This window comes from Vicugna pacos, chromosome 2 (assembly GCF_048564905.1).
Source record: "Vicugna pacos chromosome 2, VicPac4, whole genome shotgun sequence".
In the NCBI taxonomy this organism is placed as follows: domain Eukaryota; kingdom Metazoa; phylum Chordata; class Mammalia; order Artiodactyla; family Camelidae; genus Vicugna; species Vicugna pacos.
In genome coordinates this window covers 121,716,525-121,735,408 of record NC_132988.1, presented here as the reverse complement: position 1 = coordinate 121,735,408, position 18,884 = coordinate 121,716,525, and the positions used below count along the sequence as shown (strand labels likewise).

General features: G+C 61.0%; 3 protein-coding genes across 10 annotated transcripts; 1 reads left to right on the top strand and 2 right to left on the bottom strand.

Moving 5' to 3' along the window:
- Positions 1-15: 15 nt before the first annotated feature.
- On the bottom strand, positions 16-2,424 carry ATP5ME (ATP synthase membrane subunit e). Of its 3 annotated transcripts, XM_072947935.1 has the most exons (6): positions 2,288-2,384; positions 1,798-1,824; positions 1,479-1,526; positions 1,170-1,224; positions 522-620; positions 16-91 (listed from the first exon to the last, which is right to left on the bottom strand). In XM_072947935.1, the coding sequence occupies exons 3-6, from the start codon at positions 1,512-1,514 to the stop codon at positions 66-68; spliced, it is 216 nt and encodes a 71-aa protein (XP_072804036.1). In that variant the 5' UTR covers positions 1,515-1,526; positions 1,798-1,824; positions 2,288-2,384; the 3' UTR covers positions 16-65. The 3 variants fall into 3 exon arrangements, with proteins under 3 accessions (XP_072804036.1, XP_072804027.1, XP_072804041.1); XM_072947926.1 differs by lacking the exon at positions 1,798-1,824 and having other exon boundaries at positions 2,288-2,424; XM_072947940.1 differs by lacking the exon at positions 1,798-1,824 and having other exon boundaries at positions 1,479-1,594; positions 2,289-2,411.
- Positions 1,765-7,980, top strand: MYL5 (myosin light chain 5). Of its 4 annotated transcripts, none has more exons than XR_012063223.1 (5): positions 1,765-1,875; positions 5,446-5,525; positions 6,454-6,598; positions 7,442-7,490; positions 7,682-7,980. XR_012063223.1 is itself a non-coding variant. In XM_031684928.2 (5 exons), exons 1-5 carry the CDS (start codon positions 5,678-5,680, stop codon positions 7,928-7,930), a joined length of 399 nt encoding a protein of 132 aa, XP_031540788.2. In that variant the 5' UTR covers positions 5,666-5,677; the 3' UTR covers positions 7,931-7,980. The 4 variants fall into 4 exon arrangements, 1 of the variants encoding a protein (XP_031540788.2); XR_012063222.1 differs by having other exon boundaries at positions 6,454-6,687; XM_031684928.2 differs by lacking the exons at positions 1,765-1,875; positions 5,446-5,525 and adding exons at positions 5,666-5,738; positions 6,905-6,989 and having other exon boundaries at positions 6,454-6,558; positions 7,832-7,980.
- Positions 7,798-16,425, bottom strand: SLC49A3 (solute carrier family 49 member 3). Of its 3 annotated transcripts, none has more exons than XM_072947914.1 (10): positions 16,180-16,425; positions 13,271-13,363; positions 12,872-13,085; positions 12,640-12,716; positions 11,561-11,698; positions 11,347-11,463; positions 10,496-10,648; positions 10,072-10,229; positions 9,730-9,839; positions 7,798-8,915 (listed from the first exon to the last, which is right to left on the bottom strand). In XM_072947914.1, exons 1-10 carry the CDS (start codon positions 16,321-16,323, stop codon positions 8,659-8,661), a joined length of 1,461 nt encoding a protein of 486 aa, XP_072804015.1. In that variant the 5' UTR covers positions 16,324-16,425; the 3' UTR covers positions 7,798-8,658. The 3 variants fall into 3 exon arrangements, with proteins under 3 accessions (XP_072804015.1, XP_072804008.1, XP_072804020.1); XM_072947907.1 differs by having other exon boundaries at positions 7,801-8,915; positions 13,271-13,429; positions 16,180-16,422; XM_072947919.1 differs by having other exon boundaries at positions 8,750-8,915; positions 9,692-9,839; positions 13,271-13,429.
- Positions 16,426-18,884: the final 2,459 nt, after the last annotated feature.

Genomic DNA, 18,884 nt, shown 5'->3' with positions numbered 1-18,884 from the left:
AAGCCAGAGAACCTACACAGCACAGAAGGCTTTATTCGTCCACGCTGCTCCAGAGAAACGCAGGCTCACTTCAATATGCTGTCCTCTTGGGCTGAAAGGTTAGAAGGAAAACACACATGCCATCACACATTCAGGAAACCCAAAAGGACCACTGTAGGTTTTCGGCGTGAAACAATCCAGTATCTAATCTCAGTGGAGCCCAGCTGTGCTCTGCTTGCACTCCCACCCTGGTCTTTCCCATCTCTGCCTGTTCTGACTGGAACCTGCTGTTGAACCCAGAGAGGTGGGCCTCGTTCTGGTCCTGTGGCCCCTCTGAGGGTGGCAGACAGCTAACCTCCAAGGCCTAGGGGCTAGGCCCTCAGCAAAAGCAAGGATCACATGTCCCCCTAACACCCGTGACTGCTTCTCCCTCCCCCCAGAGAAGGACCCACTGGACCAGTGCCCTCCACTGTGGGGCTCACTGGAGCAGCAGCTGTTTCTGAAAATCCAGGTGGAGGGCAAAAACTGAGTAACACAAGTACCTTCTGCCAGTTCTCTCTCGATCCGCTTCAGTTCATCCTGCTTCTTTTTCTCCTCAGCGGCTATCCTCCTCTCCTCTTCTGCCCGAGGTTTCAGGTAATCTGTTTAAGGAAATCGGGGGGGGGGCACTCTCAATCAACCTCTTCACTGAAATGCTGCATAAAAGCAATTTAGTCCACAGGCAAAGTTATCTTCAGATGCATTGCGAACGCCAGAGGCGACTGCTTTCCACTCTTTTCCTGCATGTAGGTAAAGCCCGACATTCACCCAACAGAGAGCCCAACCCAAAAGGCAGCTACAGGGTCCCCGCGGCCACCCCAGACGCTCTGCTCTCTCGCTCGGTCCTCTGTGATGAAAGGAGCTGCCTCGAGTCAGACTGCAGCACTCCCACACACCCTCAGGACCAGTTTTAACAAAAATCAACTGCTTCCAGTTCCCTGGACGGTACCTGGCATCAGAAGGCGCTCGTCCCGGCTGCCTGAGACCGACTACGAGCCTGCTGTGGCCGCGCTCGAGGGTCGGCCCGCTTGGCCTCCGGGTCCGACACCTCCCACCCTGCCCCCTCTCCGGCCTGAACGCGTTTACTTCGGGGCACCAGGAAGCCCAAACTGGCCTCGAGAAGCCCCGTGCGCGCGCCGCGGGTCACTCACTGTAGCGCTTGGCTCCGTAGGCCATGCCGAGGAACAGGGCGGAGTAGCGGCCAAGCTGCGGGGAAAGGGCGGTCAGAGGCGGCGGCCGCGGGGGGCTTCTCGGCCCGCAGGGTCGGGGCGCGGGGCGGGGCTCCCGGGAAGGGGGTGGAGGGAGGAGGGAGGGGGTCGCAGCCGCCGGGTCGCGGCGGGGAGCAGTGAGAGGGGTGATCGCCCCGCTGGGTCGGGGACTGGGCCGGGAGTCCCGCGCTCCGCGGAGTTGCACACGGGCAGGCCCACGCAGAGCCGAGCACCGGCCGAGCACCAGTTCACCTTGATGAGCGGAGAGACTTGCACCGGCGGCACCATCTTGTCCGTGACCTTCGCACCGGAAGCACAATCCCGACCAAGGAGGACGCAGCCAAAGCCCGGAAAACCGTGGAGACGCCAAAAAAAAAAAAAAAAACAACCAATCACGCACCCTAGCGAGCGCATGCGCTATGGGGAGCGAGCAGGTGTGTGGGGCGCGCCCCCTGGTGGCCCCGAGGGGAAACGGCGCGCGCGCGCGCGCCCGTTCGAGGAGTGACGTCACCCGGCGCCGCTGGATTGATTGCTCATGCGCAATGTTCCGGGCGGTGCCGCGGGTACTCACCCTGGGGGATTAAAACTCTCGCAGACCCTGATGTTTTCAGGCATGGTTGAGCCCAAAATCGAGGTCCGGACACCATAGGTATAACATATTGGAAAAGTATAAGTCCTCCTTATAAAGTACAAAATAGAGCGCTCCCCATCCTCCTGCCCTGGGCTGTCCCGCCCCGCCCACGCTGCAGCGCGTTCCCCAGCCACCCTAGGCCTGTCCATGCTTGAGGCCGCCCCAGGTCAGCCCCGAGGACGGCCCGGGAAGGGACTCCAGGCTCTGGTCAGAGAATTTGGGGTCGTCCTGATGCAGGGTGTGACCTGAGTCAGGCGGGCTACCCCTGGGCAGGTCCATTGCCCAGGCCCCTCGCCTTGTGGAGAAGGGTGGCAGCGGCTGGCCCCCCTGGACTCAGAGCCCTGTCCTGGGGCCATACTGCCTGGGGTGCCCCCTCCCGCACGTGACCAGCCCCAATACCAACCCCCCAGCAGAGCTACAGCTTCCTCACCCCAGGAACCACTCCAGCAGAGGGGGTTGGGGTCCTCCTGGGAAGTCCACTCCAGCAGAGCTTGCTTCCTGCGTCTCCCAGACTCCTGCCCTCAGGACCGTGCAGCCCCAAGCTCAAAGGTACATCTCAACCCAGGAATCCCCAGAGGGGCCCTGGCTCTCACTTATGCTGCCCTCTGCTGGGGAGGCACGATTCTCACTGGCGGGGTACTCTGTATCCTCAGAGGAGACGCCTGTCTCCCTCAGCTCTGTGGTCAGCCCCAGTTAAGGAGCAGCTGGGCCAGCCGCTGTATACAGAGGGGCTGCCCAGAGATGGGGCAGTGGTGGCCAGACAGCCTCCCAGCTGAGCAAGCTGTGCTTACACACGGTTCCCATGGCAACGGGGCTTGGGGGTTTGGTGGAGGACCACCCACCCCATGGGCAGGGCTCTGCTCCCAGCATAAGCTCCCTGAGAACCAGGGCCTGGGGCTCCACTATGGAGGGAGACCATGCTTCTGTTTCTAAAGGGGACCTGTGATTCTAAAGAGAACAGAATGCAGAGACAAAAACTCCAGGATAGGTAGCAGGTGCTCAGTAAATCTGCACCAAGGGGAGGCTCCAAGGGTGGCTCCAGGGGTCTGGGCAGAGCCTGCTCTCTCTCCACTCACTGGGGAGTCCTGGCTCTGGGCCTCCCAGCAAGGAAACTAGAAAATCACCTGTATCCTGGGCTGGGAGTGGGAACAGTGAGGCCAATCCTATAGGGCAGCTGGGCCCTTATCTGAACCCTCTGAGGGTCCTGCCTCCAGAGGCTTCTGCAGGCCTGGGATCAGGGGAGGGCCTCGCTAGCCCCCACCCCCACAGCACTGCTCCCTGAGGAAGCTGTAAGTGCAACTGACCACCACAAGGCCCAGAGTCAACCTTCTCCACTGCCACCAGGCAGTGCTGAGACCACCCCCACGACCCGCCCTCCGCCTGACCTTGCCCTTGAGCAGCTGGGCAGGTGACCTCAGGGGACAAACATGTTCTCCCTTCCCTGGGGTTTTAAATAAACCAGACTTCTCAGCAACTCCTGCTCCAGAATCAAAAATAAGGGTTTGTTGGGCTGGAGGTGGACGAGAGTATTAGTAATAGCTTCACTGTGGGGGTGGCAATCAGCAGAGGACACACACAGGTACAGGAACACATGCACACAAAGCCCCCCAGGAAAGACCCCTGAAGTGAGGGGTGGGGGGGAGACCCACATTGGCCCAGGGTCCTTCCTGGGGACTGTAGGGGGTTAGTGGGGAGGCATCCCACCTGGCTCGGGACGCAGGGGCGGCCTGCTGGTGTCCACTCTGAATCCTGATATTCTCCCAGGAGCCAGGCTCCACCGCTGTCTTTAATGCTGTGCTCAGACCCACGCCAGCCCCAGGAAACCTCCCAGTGGCTCCGCTAGCCTCTTCTGGCTTTCCCCAAGTCATGACCTTCTGAGCACAGATCCCACAAGCCTTCCCCTCTCAGTGGAGCGCTCCCCACTCCTGTAGCCTGGCCGAGGTCGGACCAGGTGTCACACCCAGACCCTGCCTGGGTGGGAGTGGCAGGGTCCCTGTGCAGCCAGGCCCAGGTCTCCCCAGTTAGTCACACGTTCGCCCTCTGGGGTCCTCTAGGCAGAGCCCCCCGGAAGCCCCTAGGTTCCTCCAGTTGGATGTGTGAATGGTGAGCTGGCCCTGGGGTCTCGGCTGGCAGCACTTAAGGGGTGCCATGTGACCAAAAGTGTGTGCCCCCCCCCGAGGAGCAGGGCACCCCTGTTTTCCAGCTTCAGCAGGTGCTGTGTGGCTCAGAGACATGCCCCAACCCCACCCAGACCTGTCCTGGGGGCTAGGAAAACTTGTTCTCCAGATGTGAAACTGCAGAATCCTGTCTGCCCACTTCCCTCTCCCCTAGGCCTCCTCCTCCTGCTAGGCCTGCAGACCCCCATTCTTCCCAGCCCCTGACTCTGCACTTCCCCCAACCAGGGACCTCCGATGTCTGGCACCACCAACGGACACCTGGGCCAGTTTCCCCAGACATTGCCGACGGGCCCCTGGTGTAGCGGGAAGACCTGTCTGAGTGCGGGGCCCAGTCCCGCCCATTTGGGCTATCCTCCATCTCAAAAATGTTATCCCCCACTGTGTGCCAGGCAAGGAGCTCCCTGCCATGGGGACAGGAGGGGTGGCCCCAAGGCTGGGGTCAGGGGCCCTGGAACTTCTCTGCCACCAAATCAGGGAGGTGAGGGCACACAAAACTTGTTCAGGGGAACACTTGATGACTGGCCACCAGGGCTATTCACAGCAACTCTGCGAATCTGGGAAAGGCCCTCCTTCCTCTGCTCCTGGAGCCCCCAGGCCCTCACCCACAAGCAGGTGGCCCTGGATATGCACAGAATCCAGGAAAACAAAGGCTCCAGAGTTGAAGGGACAGATGTGGAGGTGCCGGGGAGGCTGGGGGCCTGTTGGACGGGCAGGATGAGGGCGTCTGACTGACGTCTGACTGACCGCTGGCTGCCAAAGCTCACTCTGCAATTGTCTGGTCCCCGGGGAACCCTGAGCCTGTCCTTGTAGGGAGTGGCAGCCAGAGTCTGAGCTGTCCTGGGGGACTGGGTATGAGCTTAAGACGGGTGACCTGTGCAGGGAGGGCACAGACCATCACATCAGGCAGACCCAGGCATGGTGATCCATGATGTGTGTGTGCAACTGCGTGGATGAGTGTGTGTGCACATATCACATGAGCCAGTGTGCTCTGTGTGAGTGTGTGTACGCACGTGAGGGTGTGCATGTGCTGGGCTGGTGGGGGATCTGTATGCCATGACAATCCTGGGGACAGCCTGGGGCTGGAGGATGGTGTGTCCTGGCCTGCACCCTAGTGGGACCCACTGAACAAGCCTGTCCATCAGCTGGCCACCTGCACAGGCCATTGCTCCCCCTGACAGGACTGCAGACAGAACCAGGCACAGTTCAGGATGAACCTTGGCCTCCTCAGGGACCCTCCGACCATGCCAAGCACCTGCAGTTGCCCCACCCCAGGACCCAGGCTCAGGGAACCTGGGAGCCCCAAGTGCCACGTCCACTCATCCTCTGTATTGTCCCCCCAAATGCCTGGGTGCTGCCCAAGGAGACCCTCGGGCAAGCTGAGGGAGCCTCAGTCTTGGTGTTCTCATCTCAGGCCAGCAGGAAGACCAAGAAGGAAGAAGAGGGCCAGCATCTTCCCCAACTTTGAGCAGACCTGCCCAGGAGTTCAAGGAGGTGAGGCTTTGCCCTGGTACCAGGAGCCCCTCCACCCAGGAGCTCCTGCCTGAGGGGTCCCCTGGGAGTTGTAATGCAGGTGACAAGGCCCTGTACGAGCCTCATTCAGCACAGCCGAGTGACCCTGGCCTCCATTTCAGGCATTCATACTAATGGATCAGAACCGACATGGCTTCATTGACAAGGACCTAAAGGTCACCTATGCCTCCCTGTGTACATGCCCTGGGGCAAAAGTCCACCCTCCTGCAGGAGGGTCCTCCAGCCCTAGAGAGCCTTAAAGCCTGATCTGACCTCCCAGGGACTGTGAGGAGGTGGGCCAGGCCTCCCTGGGGAGAAACTCCCTTCTGGTTTGATCAGGGCTGGCAGAGGGCATCTTGGGGTGGGTGGCCCAGTCCAAGCATGGGCGTCCCAGAGCAGGAGATTGAGACCAGGGCTCTTGGGAGGGGCTAGCGCCTCCACATGGAAGAGGGGCTTGCCCTCAGACCTCCAGGCACTCATGGTAAGGGGGCCCAGGAATGGAGCTGGGAGAGGGCAGGGAAGCTCACTTACGCTCCCTGAAGAGCCCAAGGCTGGCCCTTCTCGGGCAGCACAGCCAGGCCTGCGCCCTCCCTCCACTCCCCATCTGGGGGCACTGTCCTTCACCTGGGGTGGTCCTGCCCTTGGAGCTGCAGAGAGCAGGCTGGTTTCTACTCGGGAGGTGCACTCCAACCCACCTTCCTCTGCCCAGGAAGCAGATCACAGACCTTCTGGGCTCCTCTCCCCTCCTCAGTCCAACTCCCAGGCTCAAGTCTGGGGTTCTGTTGACCACTCCTGGGCTCCCCTCCCTCCCCCAACCCGGGGCCCCCAGTTTTGTTCTGGGACGGCCCTGTGGGGCACCTGCACCACTAGGACCAGGGCTGGTGACATCCCCGCCCTCCACCCACCACAGGCAAAACCAACGTCGAGGACGAGGAGCTGGACGCTATGGTCAGGGCGGCCTTGGGGCCCATCGGCTCCACGATGTTCCTCAACATGTTTGCAAAGAAGCTGAGCGGTGGCCGCAGGGCCAGCCTGCGGGTCTGCCGATGCCATGTGTGCGTTTACTTAGAAATCCTGACATCTCACATAAAACCCCATGGGTTCAGGACTTGGCACCTGTGGGGCACCATCAGCCCCCCAGCGGGTGAGCCAGCCTCTCTCCTCTGCCCGCTGGCGGAAGCCTCTGTCCCTCACTGAGCGCTGTCCCCCACCAGCTCTGGGCCTGGTGGGACGGTGGGGACCCTGAGAACAGGCCCCCCAGGGTGGAAGCTGAGAGTCTCCCAGGTGCTCAGGGCAGGAGGGCCATTCAGGCAGAGGGTATGGATCCCTGGGCAACCGTGGCTCATGCCTCCTGTGCGCAGGTATGGGCGCCGAGGAGACCATCCTCAGCGCATTCAAGATGCTGGACCCCGACGGCAAAGGCAGCATTAACAAGGACGAGGGAGTGTGGCCACGGGCGCCAGGCATCTCCCGGGTCTGAAGGACACCCAGCTTACCCCCCCCCCAGGTTCCGGGCTTTGACTGGCCTGCCCAGATCCTGGGTTGCTCAGCATAACTGAGGGCAGGACCAGTCCTACCCACCTGGGGTCAGTGGTCACTGCCACTCGGACTATCATGGGGTCCTTAGCCCCTTAGAGGCCTCCTTCGGCCAAGAACCGTGAATGGGCATATTCAGGGCTGAGAGTCAGGAAGGGCTCCCTGTGCCTCTCTTCCCACCCTGTGCGCCGGACTCCCCAGGGCCAGGCTCCCACGAGGCACCAGCAAAGAGCCCTGCCCCCCACGGAGGAGCCGTGGTGTAAACTGACCCCTCACAGGGCTCCCCTGGGGCTACCTGTCCTTTCCAGGTTGACCCCTTCCTCCAGATCAGCCTAATCCGCCCCCTCCCTCCCTGTCCTCAGCATCAGGAGGCTGCTGATGTCCCAGGCTGACAGGATGACTGCTGACGAGGTTTGGCCTTCGGTCCCCACCCCACCTTCTTCCCCCATGGCCCTCTGTGAAGTCCAAGGATGGCCCTGGGGACTTGGGGGTCCGGAGGGGGATGTGCCCCAGCCCCCTAGAGACTGCAGCATTGGGGTGGGTGGGACACTCAGGGTCCAGGAAGGGGGACGCCTGCCTCAGCCACACCTCTCGCTTTGCAGGGTCTCCCCCCCACCTCCCTTCCCCGCAAGCACAGAAACAAGACAGAGCCTGGAGTTTAGTGCCTGTAATTCACCCTTTGGTCGTGACCTTGGGGACCCTTCCACTCTGCCCCCACCGCCTGGGCCTGACGCCCCCCACCAAACCCGCAGGTAGACCAGATGTTCCAGTTCTCAACCATCGACACTGCTGGCAACCTGGACCGTAAGGCACTGAGCTATGTGCTCACTCATGGGGAGGAGAGGGAGTGAGGGCCCCCCCACCGGGTGTGGCCGGCTCAATAAAAGTGAACCCAAACCTGCCTGCAAGTGTCTCTGCCGGGGGGAGAAGCTGTTCCCCTGGGTGTGGGAGGGTCTGCCCAGGGCCCAGGGCCCACCCTCTGCTCCTCTCTCCAGCCCAGCCTGGCCCCACCTGCTCTCCCCACCTGTGCTGGCACCCAGCTGGAGGTCTGTCATTCAGTCGTCAGCAGAGGCTAAGAGTGGCTCTGGGAGAGATCCTTTAAGGGAGGCCTTCCCCACACCTGTCCATTACAGGCTCAGCCATGCAGGGGCCCCCAGGGGCCCCAACCCAACAGTTCCCCTCTGCCTATGCCCCCCAGGCCAGCCCAGCCTCCCCACACATAGTCCCTTCATCAGATACCCTGAGTCTGGCCTGACCCCTGGGGCATCAGCCTGGTCAGTGGCTTCCTGTCTACAGAGCAGCAGCTCCTGCTACAGCCATAGAGTGTCCCCTGGGCCAGCTTGCCAGGCCCTGGGTGTTTAATGCCCCAAGTCCCCCCGGATTCTGACACTGTCCCAGGCACAGTCATGACTGGCACAGCCGGGGTGACCAGAGCCTGCCTCTCCCCACCTCCCCTTCGTGTCCCCAGGCCTGCTTCTTGACACACTAAGCTACCTTGGCCTCTAGCCCTCTGCAGGGCCCCCATGATGTCCCTGGGGGGCCCGGGGGGCCCAGGGCTCCCAGGCGGAGGGAGGCAGGGTCAGGAGCTCAGGTTCCAGGAAGGAGCTGTCCCAGGCTTCTCGCCGGATTCGTGCTGGGGGCTAGGTGGGTGCTGAGGCAGAGCCTCGGGGGTGGCTGCCAGGTGGGGTATGTGGTCCGAGGTTGCCGGGTACGTGTCCTCCTGGATGGAGAGGCTCGCGTCAGCCTCAGCCTGCAGGCGCCGGTACGGGGCATGGAAGAAGAGCACCATGAGGCAGCTGAAGAAAGTGCACAGGCCGGCCATCAGCAGCATGGACCCTGGGGAGACACGGCCCAGCTCTGCCCGAGGCTCACCCAGCAGCCAGAGCTCCCTACACAGGTGCGGGGGCCACAGAGCTGGCAGAGCCCTGTGGACCCCACTAATCGTGACCACGGAGTGACCCTGGGAATAGATCCTGTCCAGGCCCCCAACAGGCCCCAAAGGCGGGTTCACGGACCCAGGGCCCGTAAGCCGTGAGCTCCAAGGTCACTGCGTCAGGTCTGGAGACGTGGCGTGCAGCAGCCCTTTCTCCGACTGTTTCTCTGCCTCTACGTCTCTCTCTGTCTCCGTCTCTCTCTGTCTCTCTGCCTTTCTCTGTCTCTGTCTCTGTCTCTCTCTGTCCCTCTGTCTCTCTCTCTCTGTCTCTGTCTCTCTCTGTCTCTGCCTCTCTCTGTCTCTGTCTCTGTCTCTCTCTGTCCCTCTGTCTCTCTCTCTCTGTCTCTGTCTCTCTCTGTCTCTGCCTCTCTCTGTCTCTGTCTCTGTCTCTCTCTGTCTCTCTCTCTGTCCCTCTGCCTCTCTCTGTCTCTGTCTCTGTCTCTGCCTCTCTCTGTCTGTCTCTCTAGCTTTCTCCCTGACCTCATCTCAGAAGCACTCACATGGGGATTAGCGGCTGGGCTCCCATCAGGGTCCCAGGCTGCTCCCACCAGGCTGAGCCGGAGAGTTCCACCTGTTGCCCTCTGATCCGACCCATCCCCACCCTGTGGGTGCCCTGCACCCACCCATCAAGGACAGCGGCCATGGAGGGAAGATACCCAGGGCAGGCGTGGGGGCTGACCTCTGGGCCTGTGCACTCGGGGCCCCCATAGGACGCACCCTTCCAGTCCAGCGGATCCTGGCCGTCCTGACAGGTGGAGAAGGACGGCTCCGCGCGGCGCACAGTCAGAGCGGTCAGCAGCACCATGGTGAGCACACCCTCCGCCTGCCTGCACAGCCACAAAGCCTCAGCCCTGCCCAGGGCGCTGCTTGCTGCCCACGTGCCTGTGGTCACCCCGAGGGCCAAGCGCCACTCTGGTCAGTGTGGGCTCCAGTGGCCGGCCCAGGCCTGCACACAGCAGGCACTCAGAAGACTTAGGCTCTTGCCAGAGCAGGCAGGTCACCAGCTGTGTCGCGTGGAGTGGGGCGAGGGGAGGGAAGCAATGGAGGCTGGGCACTTACCCCAGCACGAAGACCAGACCAGCGGCCGCACCCTCGCCCACAGGGAAGGAGCACTCAATGGCCAACTCCATGGCAACGGGCGCCACAGAGAAGCCGAAGAGCCCAAGCAGCGAGCAGATGGCGGACAGCGCAAGGGTCTGTCCCTGTAGCTGGGACACCTGGGGGAAGCGAGCCACGCAGACAGATGGGGTGCATTCAGACATGCCGCAGCCCTGGACAGCCAGGCCCTGCCAGGCCCTGCACCAGCCCCCTGTCTCAGCTGAGTGGCAGCGCCCAAGGGCAGGGAGGCCAGGGGTCCTATCCCACTTGTGGACCCCCCAAGGGCAGCACCTGGGCCTGAGAGGGTCTGGGTGTCCATTAGAGTCCCTCCAGGGGACCCCACTTCCACCCCTGCATGATGGTCTCCGCTCAAGAGGACTCTCACCAAGGCAAAGGCCACACAGACCAGAGATGTCAGGCAAAGGCCAATCTTGACGGCTTCGGTAAAATGTTTGGTCCGGTCCACGTAGAGGCTGAGAGCCAATGCCCCCAGGATCCCAAATGCAATGAAGAGAGCCCCGCAGAGGCCAGCAAATTCCTGGAGGAGGAGAGGAGGCAGGCACCCCGTCATCAGGGCCCAGTAGGAGGCACTCATCCCTAGGACGGACGCCGTCACCACGGCGCCCACGGCAGGTCCCTGCGCCCGCGGCCCAGGCGGGACAGCAGGACAGCAGGGAAGGCTTGGCGCACCTTCGGCCGGCGGGTGTCCTCCCTAGAGATACTGCCTCCCTGTGTCAGCCCTACTCCAGGAACTCCACCTAGAGAGAAAGGGCCTGGCTCCTGCAGGTGCCCCTCAGTGCCTGTCACCCCTGGAGAACTGGGGACACGTGGGGCCTGAACCCCACACCCAGGGCTGATGCCAGACGTGGAGGGTACAGCAGGAAATGCTGTGAGCAGAGCAAGGCCTTCCCCTCTGCATCTCCAAACCTCAGAGGAGACCCGCAGGGCTGGGGTCGAGTAGGGCATGGGGGAAAGTGCCACACAAAATACCTGGGAAATGCACCTGGGTAGAGCTGCCACCCCTCCCCATGGGGGCCACCCTGCTGCAGACAAATTTTCACACACAGCATCTTAACACCACCCACGGCAGAACAGGAGGTCACCCCGTCCAGGTGTGGAAACCCAGCGTTTGGGAAGGTTGAGGGCACAGGAGTGGTGGGGCAGACAGCCTGCGGGGTGACAGGCTCCCAGAGCTCCGTCCTCGCACGGGGCACCCAGGGCAGGGCCACCACTCACATTAGAGTAGCCGTTCACACAGAGGACCTGCTCCAGGAGAGCCGAGAAGCTGGAGAAGATGCCAATGCCGCCCCCAAAGCACACGGCCAGGATGACATAGTCCTTGTTCCTCACCAGCTGAAGGGGAGAGGACTCTCAGCCCAGAAGCCCACCCTGCCCGGCCCCGCCCCAGCCTCCTCCCAGCCTCCTGCCAGCCCTGACACCCAGCACTGACCAGCTTCAGCCCGGCTAGGCAGTTCTCCGAGGTGGAGCGGGCAGCCCCAGCGGAGGGCGGGGTGGGGGGCACACTCTCCCAGAGACACGCAGTGGCCAGCAGGGAGGCCAGGCCAGCAGGCATGATGTAGGAGGCCAGCTGCAAAGAGTGTACGCATGAGTGCACGCGTGTGCACGCACATGCACAGCCCTCGCAGATGCGTACACATGTGTGGGCATCTTACGCCGCTGCTCCGGGCTCTGGAGGCACACCACCCCCTTGCGGGCCGCCTCCACCTGTCACCCCTAGATGGACACCCAGAGCTTGTGGTGGGCCTGCTCTGCGTTGCTTCATTTGGAACTCAGCTTTCAAGACACCACCCAAGGGTAGCTCCATTAGCTTGACCTTAGCCTGACCCTCTCTGGGAGCCCCAGACTCAGCTGTCCAACTGCCAACTGGACTGCCTTCCCTACCTCTGTGCATGACCCCAACACTCACCCAGCTGCTTGGCTGGAAGCCCTTCTCTCCTCAGCACACCTGCAAACCCTCCCCCTACCCGATCAAAGCCCTGGCTCTCTCCCTGAGTCATTCTGGACAGGATCAAGTCATTCTGCCCCCCTCAGACCCCCCACTCAGGGTATCCATCACACCAACATCAACTGCCTGCCACCGGGGCTGACCCTGCCCTCTATCCTCCCCTTGCTGCGGCCTCTGGCTGCAGACCCCACCCCTCAACCTCATGTCCACCTCAGGGCCTTTCTCCACTGGCCCCTTGTTTCCCTCTCGGCTACCCACCCCGCTCCGTCTCCTCCTGCTCCAGGGAGCCCCTGGCCCTACCAAGGAGACCACCCAACATCCTGGTCCCTGGAGTTGTGCCTGATACTGAGGAGGTGCCCCATACCTGCACAGGTGGGAATCCCTCATGGACTGAGTGCACTCTCCGGGCGGCTGTAGGAAGCGGCGAATGCACACACACAGACAGGCATGCACACAAGTGCACACACACTAGTACACACATCCCACGAATACGCACACACGCGTGACACACCAGACACCACACACAGGTGCACACACACGCCTGCACCCGTGAGCTCCCTCACCATCACGGGGATGTCCTCCTCCTTCCTCACCAGGGCCGGAGACAGCAGGTTGGCCGCCAGGACACCCAGGGGGTTGGCTGGACAGGCGGGACACACCTAGGCTCAGCATGACAGGCTTGGCCCCCGTCCACAGGGGGGCCCCCAGCCCTCTGAGAGCCGGGAGTGCACAGGTGCTGTGCCAGAGCAGAGGGCGCGAGCAGAGGAGACGGTCGGCCTCACCCCCGAGACTTACACATGGTGCCGACCATGTTGGCTGTGGCTCGCTGGTGCTCAGGGAACCACAAGGCGGCCAGCTTGGCAGGAGAGAAGACGACCAGGGTCTGGGCCAGGGCACAGAGGCTCTGGCCGCCCATGAGGAAGACAAAGGGGTCCTGGGCGCTGGGCACCATGCAAGGTAGGGCGCGGAGCACACTCCCAGCAAAGTTCAGCCACGCACACAGGATGGTCTGCAAGGGCAGGATCAGAAGAGCTGCCCACCAGCCCAGAGTCCCCTCCCAGCACTGCAGCCTCCACCCACCACCCCAGTGGCACTGCTTGGGGACCTGGGTCTAGGGAGGAGACCACGACTCTTGAGCCCACAGTGGGGACCCAGCCCGCACCACAGCAGGCCCTGGTGTGGGGCCTGACTCACCGCCCAGCGAAGTCCAACAGAGTCCAGAACCCAGATGGCCACCACGCCGGCTGGGATGGACACCACAAGGTAGACCAGTGAGAGCCAGTTGATCTGCTCGGTGGACAGGAGGAAGTACCGGGCAATCTTGTCAGCCACGGGCGCGAAGCTGAGCCACAGCTGCGGACACATGCCAGCATCAGCGCAGGGACAGGCCCTGCAGACGCCCCAGCACCAGCCCAGGGGCAGACCCCACAGACACGTCAGCTGCCTGCGTCCCAGGCATGGCTGGCTGGTCTGAGGGAGGGAGAGGGTCCAGCAGCCCCCTAAGGGCCAGGGTCTTCACCTGGTCACCCAAAGAGAAGGCCCCGGGTGGGGCTCATACTGTGCTCAGGCCGTGGACCAGCATCACCCTGGCAGGCATGGTCCTGGGGACAGGCAGAGGCCAACGACCTGGCTGGAGGCTCCAGGAGAGCGAGCCCCACTGGGACTAACCCTCCAAGGATAAGGCCCAAGGGCTGTCAGCAGAAGAGAGGTGTCCACCATGTTGGGGGCACTGTGTGGTGGGTGGGCATGAAGGAGTCTAGACCAGGTGCTGGACAGAAAAGGGGAGGTTGGAAGAGAGGGTAGGGGTGAGGGGAGCCAGTGGCCCTGACCCCAGTCACGTGGACCGTCCAGGGCCACTCAGTGGACACACACTCAGCGCCTGTGGTGGGCGCCCAGGAGGACAAGGGCCAGAGGTGGGAGGCCTGGAGCTGTGGAGGGTCCAAGTGGAAGGGACAGTGGAAGGGTTGCTTTCACTGGGTCAGGGGCTTGAGGGGGGTCCAAAAGGCATCTTCGGCCTGTCTGCAAAGGTGGTGATTGGGCCCTGGGGGGAACCACCCAAATTACATGCCAGCCTGACCTTCTCTACAGGAGACCCTTGTGTTTGGGGGGTGAGACATTTTCCAGCCACAGGTTCTGTCAAGTGCTGGGACCTTTAATCCTGCAGGCCTGCAGCAGACAGCGAGTGTGGCTGGGTCAGCAGAGAAGGCTTCCTGGAGGAAGCGAGACACCCGCTGGTCCCCAAAGGACGGGTGGGCCAAGAGGAGAGGAGGGGCTCAGCAAGGCTTAGTGCAGGGGGGCGGGGGGAGGCAGCCAGGCTCGGCCCCGAGAGGACGGTGTCACAAGTCACAGTCCACCATCGCTCCAGCCCTGAAAGCACCAGGAGTGGGGGAGCTCGCCCCAGACCAGGCCCTCCACGGTGAGGGCAGCAAGATCCAGGCTTCGTGACCCAAGCAAAGCCGTGACCACAAGGCCCCACATGACAGCGAGCTTGGGTAGCAGCTGCCTTTCCTTCCTGTTTTCGGGACAGAGCCAGGGACAGATCTCCCAGATTCAGAAAGAGCGCCCACACAGGCCCAGCTGGCTCTGCCCCCCGGACCCATCTGCGAGGAGGCCTGGGGTCTGTTTTCCACACCTGCGCTGCTGAGGAGCCCGCCTCTCCAGACTCGCCCGTCCTCGTCCCTGCCCAGAGCTTGTGGCCAGTGGGGTGGAGATGGGTCTAAAACACACAGGGCAACCTGGGGCCGAGCTTGTCCCCGCTGCACAAGAATTCCCTCCTGCTTGCTCCCAGCCCTGCCAGGTGCCTCCTCACGTCGCCTTGAGAATGCTGGCAGCCACTGCACATGCTGACCCTCACCCAGACCCACTTTGGGAGCCTGGACCTCATTCCAGGCACGGCTCCACCTGCACTCACGCTGCCCTCTCAGAACCCAAGAGCCCTGGTCTTGTGGCTGCAGGCGAAGTCAGAAAGGGGCGAAGTGGACCTGGCCAGGGAACACCTGGCGGAGCACCACCGTGACCATGGCAGGGATCACGACAGCTCCTGGTGTGACTCTTGTTTGCTCCATAACGTCTTGTGAATAAGAGAAGTCAGCAGGACACCCTCGGTGTCCAAGGATCTTCTCAAGACCACGTGCTTCCCGTCCCCTCTCAGACTCCCGGAAGCAGCAAGGGGTCTGGGAGAGACCCCTGCATGAATTCTCAGACCAACGCACCCAAATCCAGTTCTGGCTTCCCAGCATCTAGACACAAGGACCTGGTGAGTCCTGAAGAGGAAAGAGGTTTCTGGGTCATGGCAGACCCCAGGTCCATGCAGAGAGCTGGCCCTCCACACCCAGTCCAGCAAGGAAATGAGGAGAAAGGCCCTGAGGAGTCTGGAATGCCATCCAAGAGCAGGGGCTGCCTGGGAACCTCCCTGGGCCAGTGTCTCCCTGGGCTGTCCACGCCTGCTGGCCCCAACCCCCTCACGCATCTGTGCTTCCTGACTGCCTTGGCGCGAAGCCTCTCTGAACTGTGGGTCCTGTTGCCAACCTCAGCTTTGCACTGTGATTAAGTGGCCGCCAAATGCTGTCCAACCAGTCCCTGGGGTTCTGCGGGAGGCGGAGGGGTGGCAGGCAGAGGCCGCAGTACAAACGAGGTGAGGCAGGAGGGCCCCGAGTGGGGCAGTGCTGCAGCCTGACCCCTGAGTAGTGGCCATTCAAGAGTCAGGTGTAGGAAGTGCATGCGGAAGCCTGTCCAAGGCACGTGCGGGTGACCAGGCGGGGCTGGAGGGGCGGGGAGAGGTTCAGGGCTAAGCCCAACTGTGTGTGTTGGGCTGGGCTCTGGGCAGAGCCATGGGGTCTCAGAGCGGAGTCTGGGGGAAGAAGCGGGGCGGGGGGGGGGGGCGGGATGGAGGGCGGGATTTCCGGAACTGGCAGGCCCAGTTCTCACTGGCTGGTTCTCTGATGAGGCGGGCGCTCTGGGCGCACCGGGACACTGGCGGGTGGGAGGAGCGGGCAGAATCAAATGCCGGTGGTTGGGGCTCACTGGAGTCCTGGTCTAGGCCTGTCCCCCTGCCCCTGTCCCCAAGCCCCCAGCCCCCGCGCCTGAGCCCTGACACCCCGTACCATGGCGTTGGAGTAGCTGAGTAGGCTGATCACGAGTAGGAAGACCCAGCGACGTGCATAGGCGCGGTAGCCTCGCAGCGCATCCAGGGTGGGGGCCGTGGGGGCCGTGGCGGCCCCAGGCCCATTCCCCACCTGTCCCGCCATCGCTGCGGTGCCCCTGGCCGCCGGCTTTTGGAAAGGCGTGTGAGCCCGGACGGCCCTCCGAGGTGGGGCCCAGGCCGCCTCGGAGGTGGGGTCCAGTCAGTCTCCGCCCCGGGGTCAGGGATCACCAACCCGCCAGGCGGAAAAGAGACAAATTAAGAAGTTGGATCCTCCCCGTCGGCCAGGACGGAAGTCTGCCGCAGAAGCTGGGACAAAGTCCCCTCGCAGGGGCCAAGCCGGGTGGTGGCCCCTGCCGCCCACCGGGTGGTTGCAGGAGAGGGCGCCCTGAAGTTACTGTCTAGCAGAAGGCCTTTCCTGACGGGGGTGGGGGAAAGGTTCCCTCTGCCATCCCCACCCCAATTCCTGCAGGAGCAGCAGGAGGCCAGCCTGGAACAGGGGGCTGGGGTCAGGCTGCAGAGCCTCGAATCCATGCTGGTCATCAGACTCAGCCCTGTAGAGAAGCAGGACAGATAGGGGTTGGGGGTGGTGGGCAGGGTGGTGCTGGCCGAGGAAGAAGGGGGAGGCCAGCCTATCCTCTTACCCAGGGAAAGGGCTGTTCCGGAGCCCCGGTCCTTGGGCCAGGGAGGGGCAGGCAGCCTCCCCAGTTTGGTTAGTATCTGCAGTTCACAGCTGAGAAAACAGCTGGGTTTCTGTTTGTTTCAGATGGAGAGACCTGTGGGCTGGAAGGCAGGGAGGGTGGCGGTATCAACCTGTTTCTCTTCCACAAGAGCTCCCCTGTGGGCAGGCAGTCTCCTGTGCATTCCCCCCCACCCAGAGGTCCTCCTCAGACATCTCTCCACTCCTCCCCAGTACCTCTCCTCCTGAGGTCACTAACGTGAGGCTGACATAAATGGACACAACGCTGGCCTTGCACTAGTGCTCCTCCCCTTCTCCAGCCCTCCTGCTCTACTTGGGGCTCCCCCACCCCCACCCGACATCCAGAGGGCTCTTCTGTGGAGTAGGCAGCTCAGCAAGGCTGCTGGGTGTGAGATCAGCAACTGATTACATCTCTACTCACCAACCTTGAGCATGTGGAAACCGAAATTAAAGACATATACAATTTACAGTTACTTCAAAGAAAATTAAATACTCGGGTGTAAACCGTGCAAAATGTCCACAGGACTTGGATGCTAAAAATGATGCAACACTAATGGAAGAAATCAACAAAGACCTAAGAGATAGACCACGTTCTTGGAACAGAAGGCTCAGCATAGTAAAGACGTCAGGTCTTCCCAGGTTGAGCTACAGGTTTCACACAATGCCATTGGTGGGCTTCTGTAGACGTGGACTGGGAGAAAGTGTCTGCGAACCACACAGCCCACAAAGAACCGCCATCTAGAATATATAAAGAACCCCCAAAACTCAACTCAAAAAAAAAAGTCCAGTTACAAAATGGCCAAAGGACACCAAGGAATATTTCAATGAGGAGAATATACGAATGGCGGGTAACATCATCAGCCATTGGGAAAATGCAAATTAAAACCACAGTGAGTATGCCTGCACACCTTTCAGACTGGCTGAAGTGAAACTCAGTGACACCGAGTGCTGGCTGGCGTTTGCTGGGTCGCTCACGCACTGCTCTAAGGTTGAGAAATGTTACAGCCACTATGGGAAACAGATTGGCATTTTCTTATCAGACTTGCGTGCCATTATCCTAGGACCAAGCAGCCGCCTTCTTTGGCATTTACCCCAGAAAAGCAAAAATTTGTGTTCACACAAAAACTGTACCCAAATGTTTGTAACAGCCTTATGTGGGACAGCCCCAAAACTGGGAAGAACTCAGATGTCTTTCCAGGGGTGAGTGGTGAAGCTAGTGGAGTGGGGGGCATCCACCGTGGAACAAAGCAGACGGTTCAAACGCGCAGCAGCCAGGTGAATCTCAGTGTAGTTACGCCCAGCAGGGGAAAGCCACACTGCAAAGTTTAGCTACAATATGATTCCATTGTACAACATTTTTGAAAAGATAAAATTTTAGAAGTGGGGAACAAATGAGCAGTTTTGGGGACTGGGGAACAGGAGGGACCCCAGTGATGGACATGCTCTGCATCTTGAGTGTGTATACACTCAAGGATACACCACCTAGACGTACGATACACTCGTGTCAGGTACACACACATGTGAGTGACAGGGAAACTGGGGAATCTGCATGGATCCCGGATTGTGTCCACATCTGTGTTTTGCAAGATGTTATTTTAGGGGAAACTGGGAAAAATGTACAAGGAATCGTGCTGTTACTTCTTAGAACTGTGTTTGCACCTCTAATAATTTCAAAATAAGAAGTTTAATTTTTAAAACTTACACACTAAAAAAACAAGTAAAACTTACACACTATTTGGAAATAGTGACTTTTTCTACTCTCACATTTAATGAAAAGGTTTTGTTTAAATTGTGGACGAGCATCTTCCACAGAAGCATCCACACTGTTCAGGTTTGCATCTCACAGCGTAAGAGCGCCCGCAGGCCCTGAGGATCCATTTGCACGCCTCGGGACGTCGCATCTTGAAGACGTACATGCGGTAGTGATCGCCACACAAAAACCACCTTGTGTCTTGCTTTTGAAAATT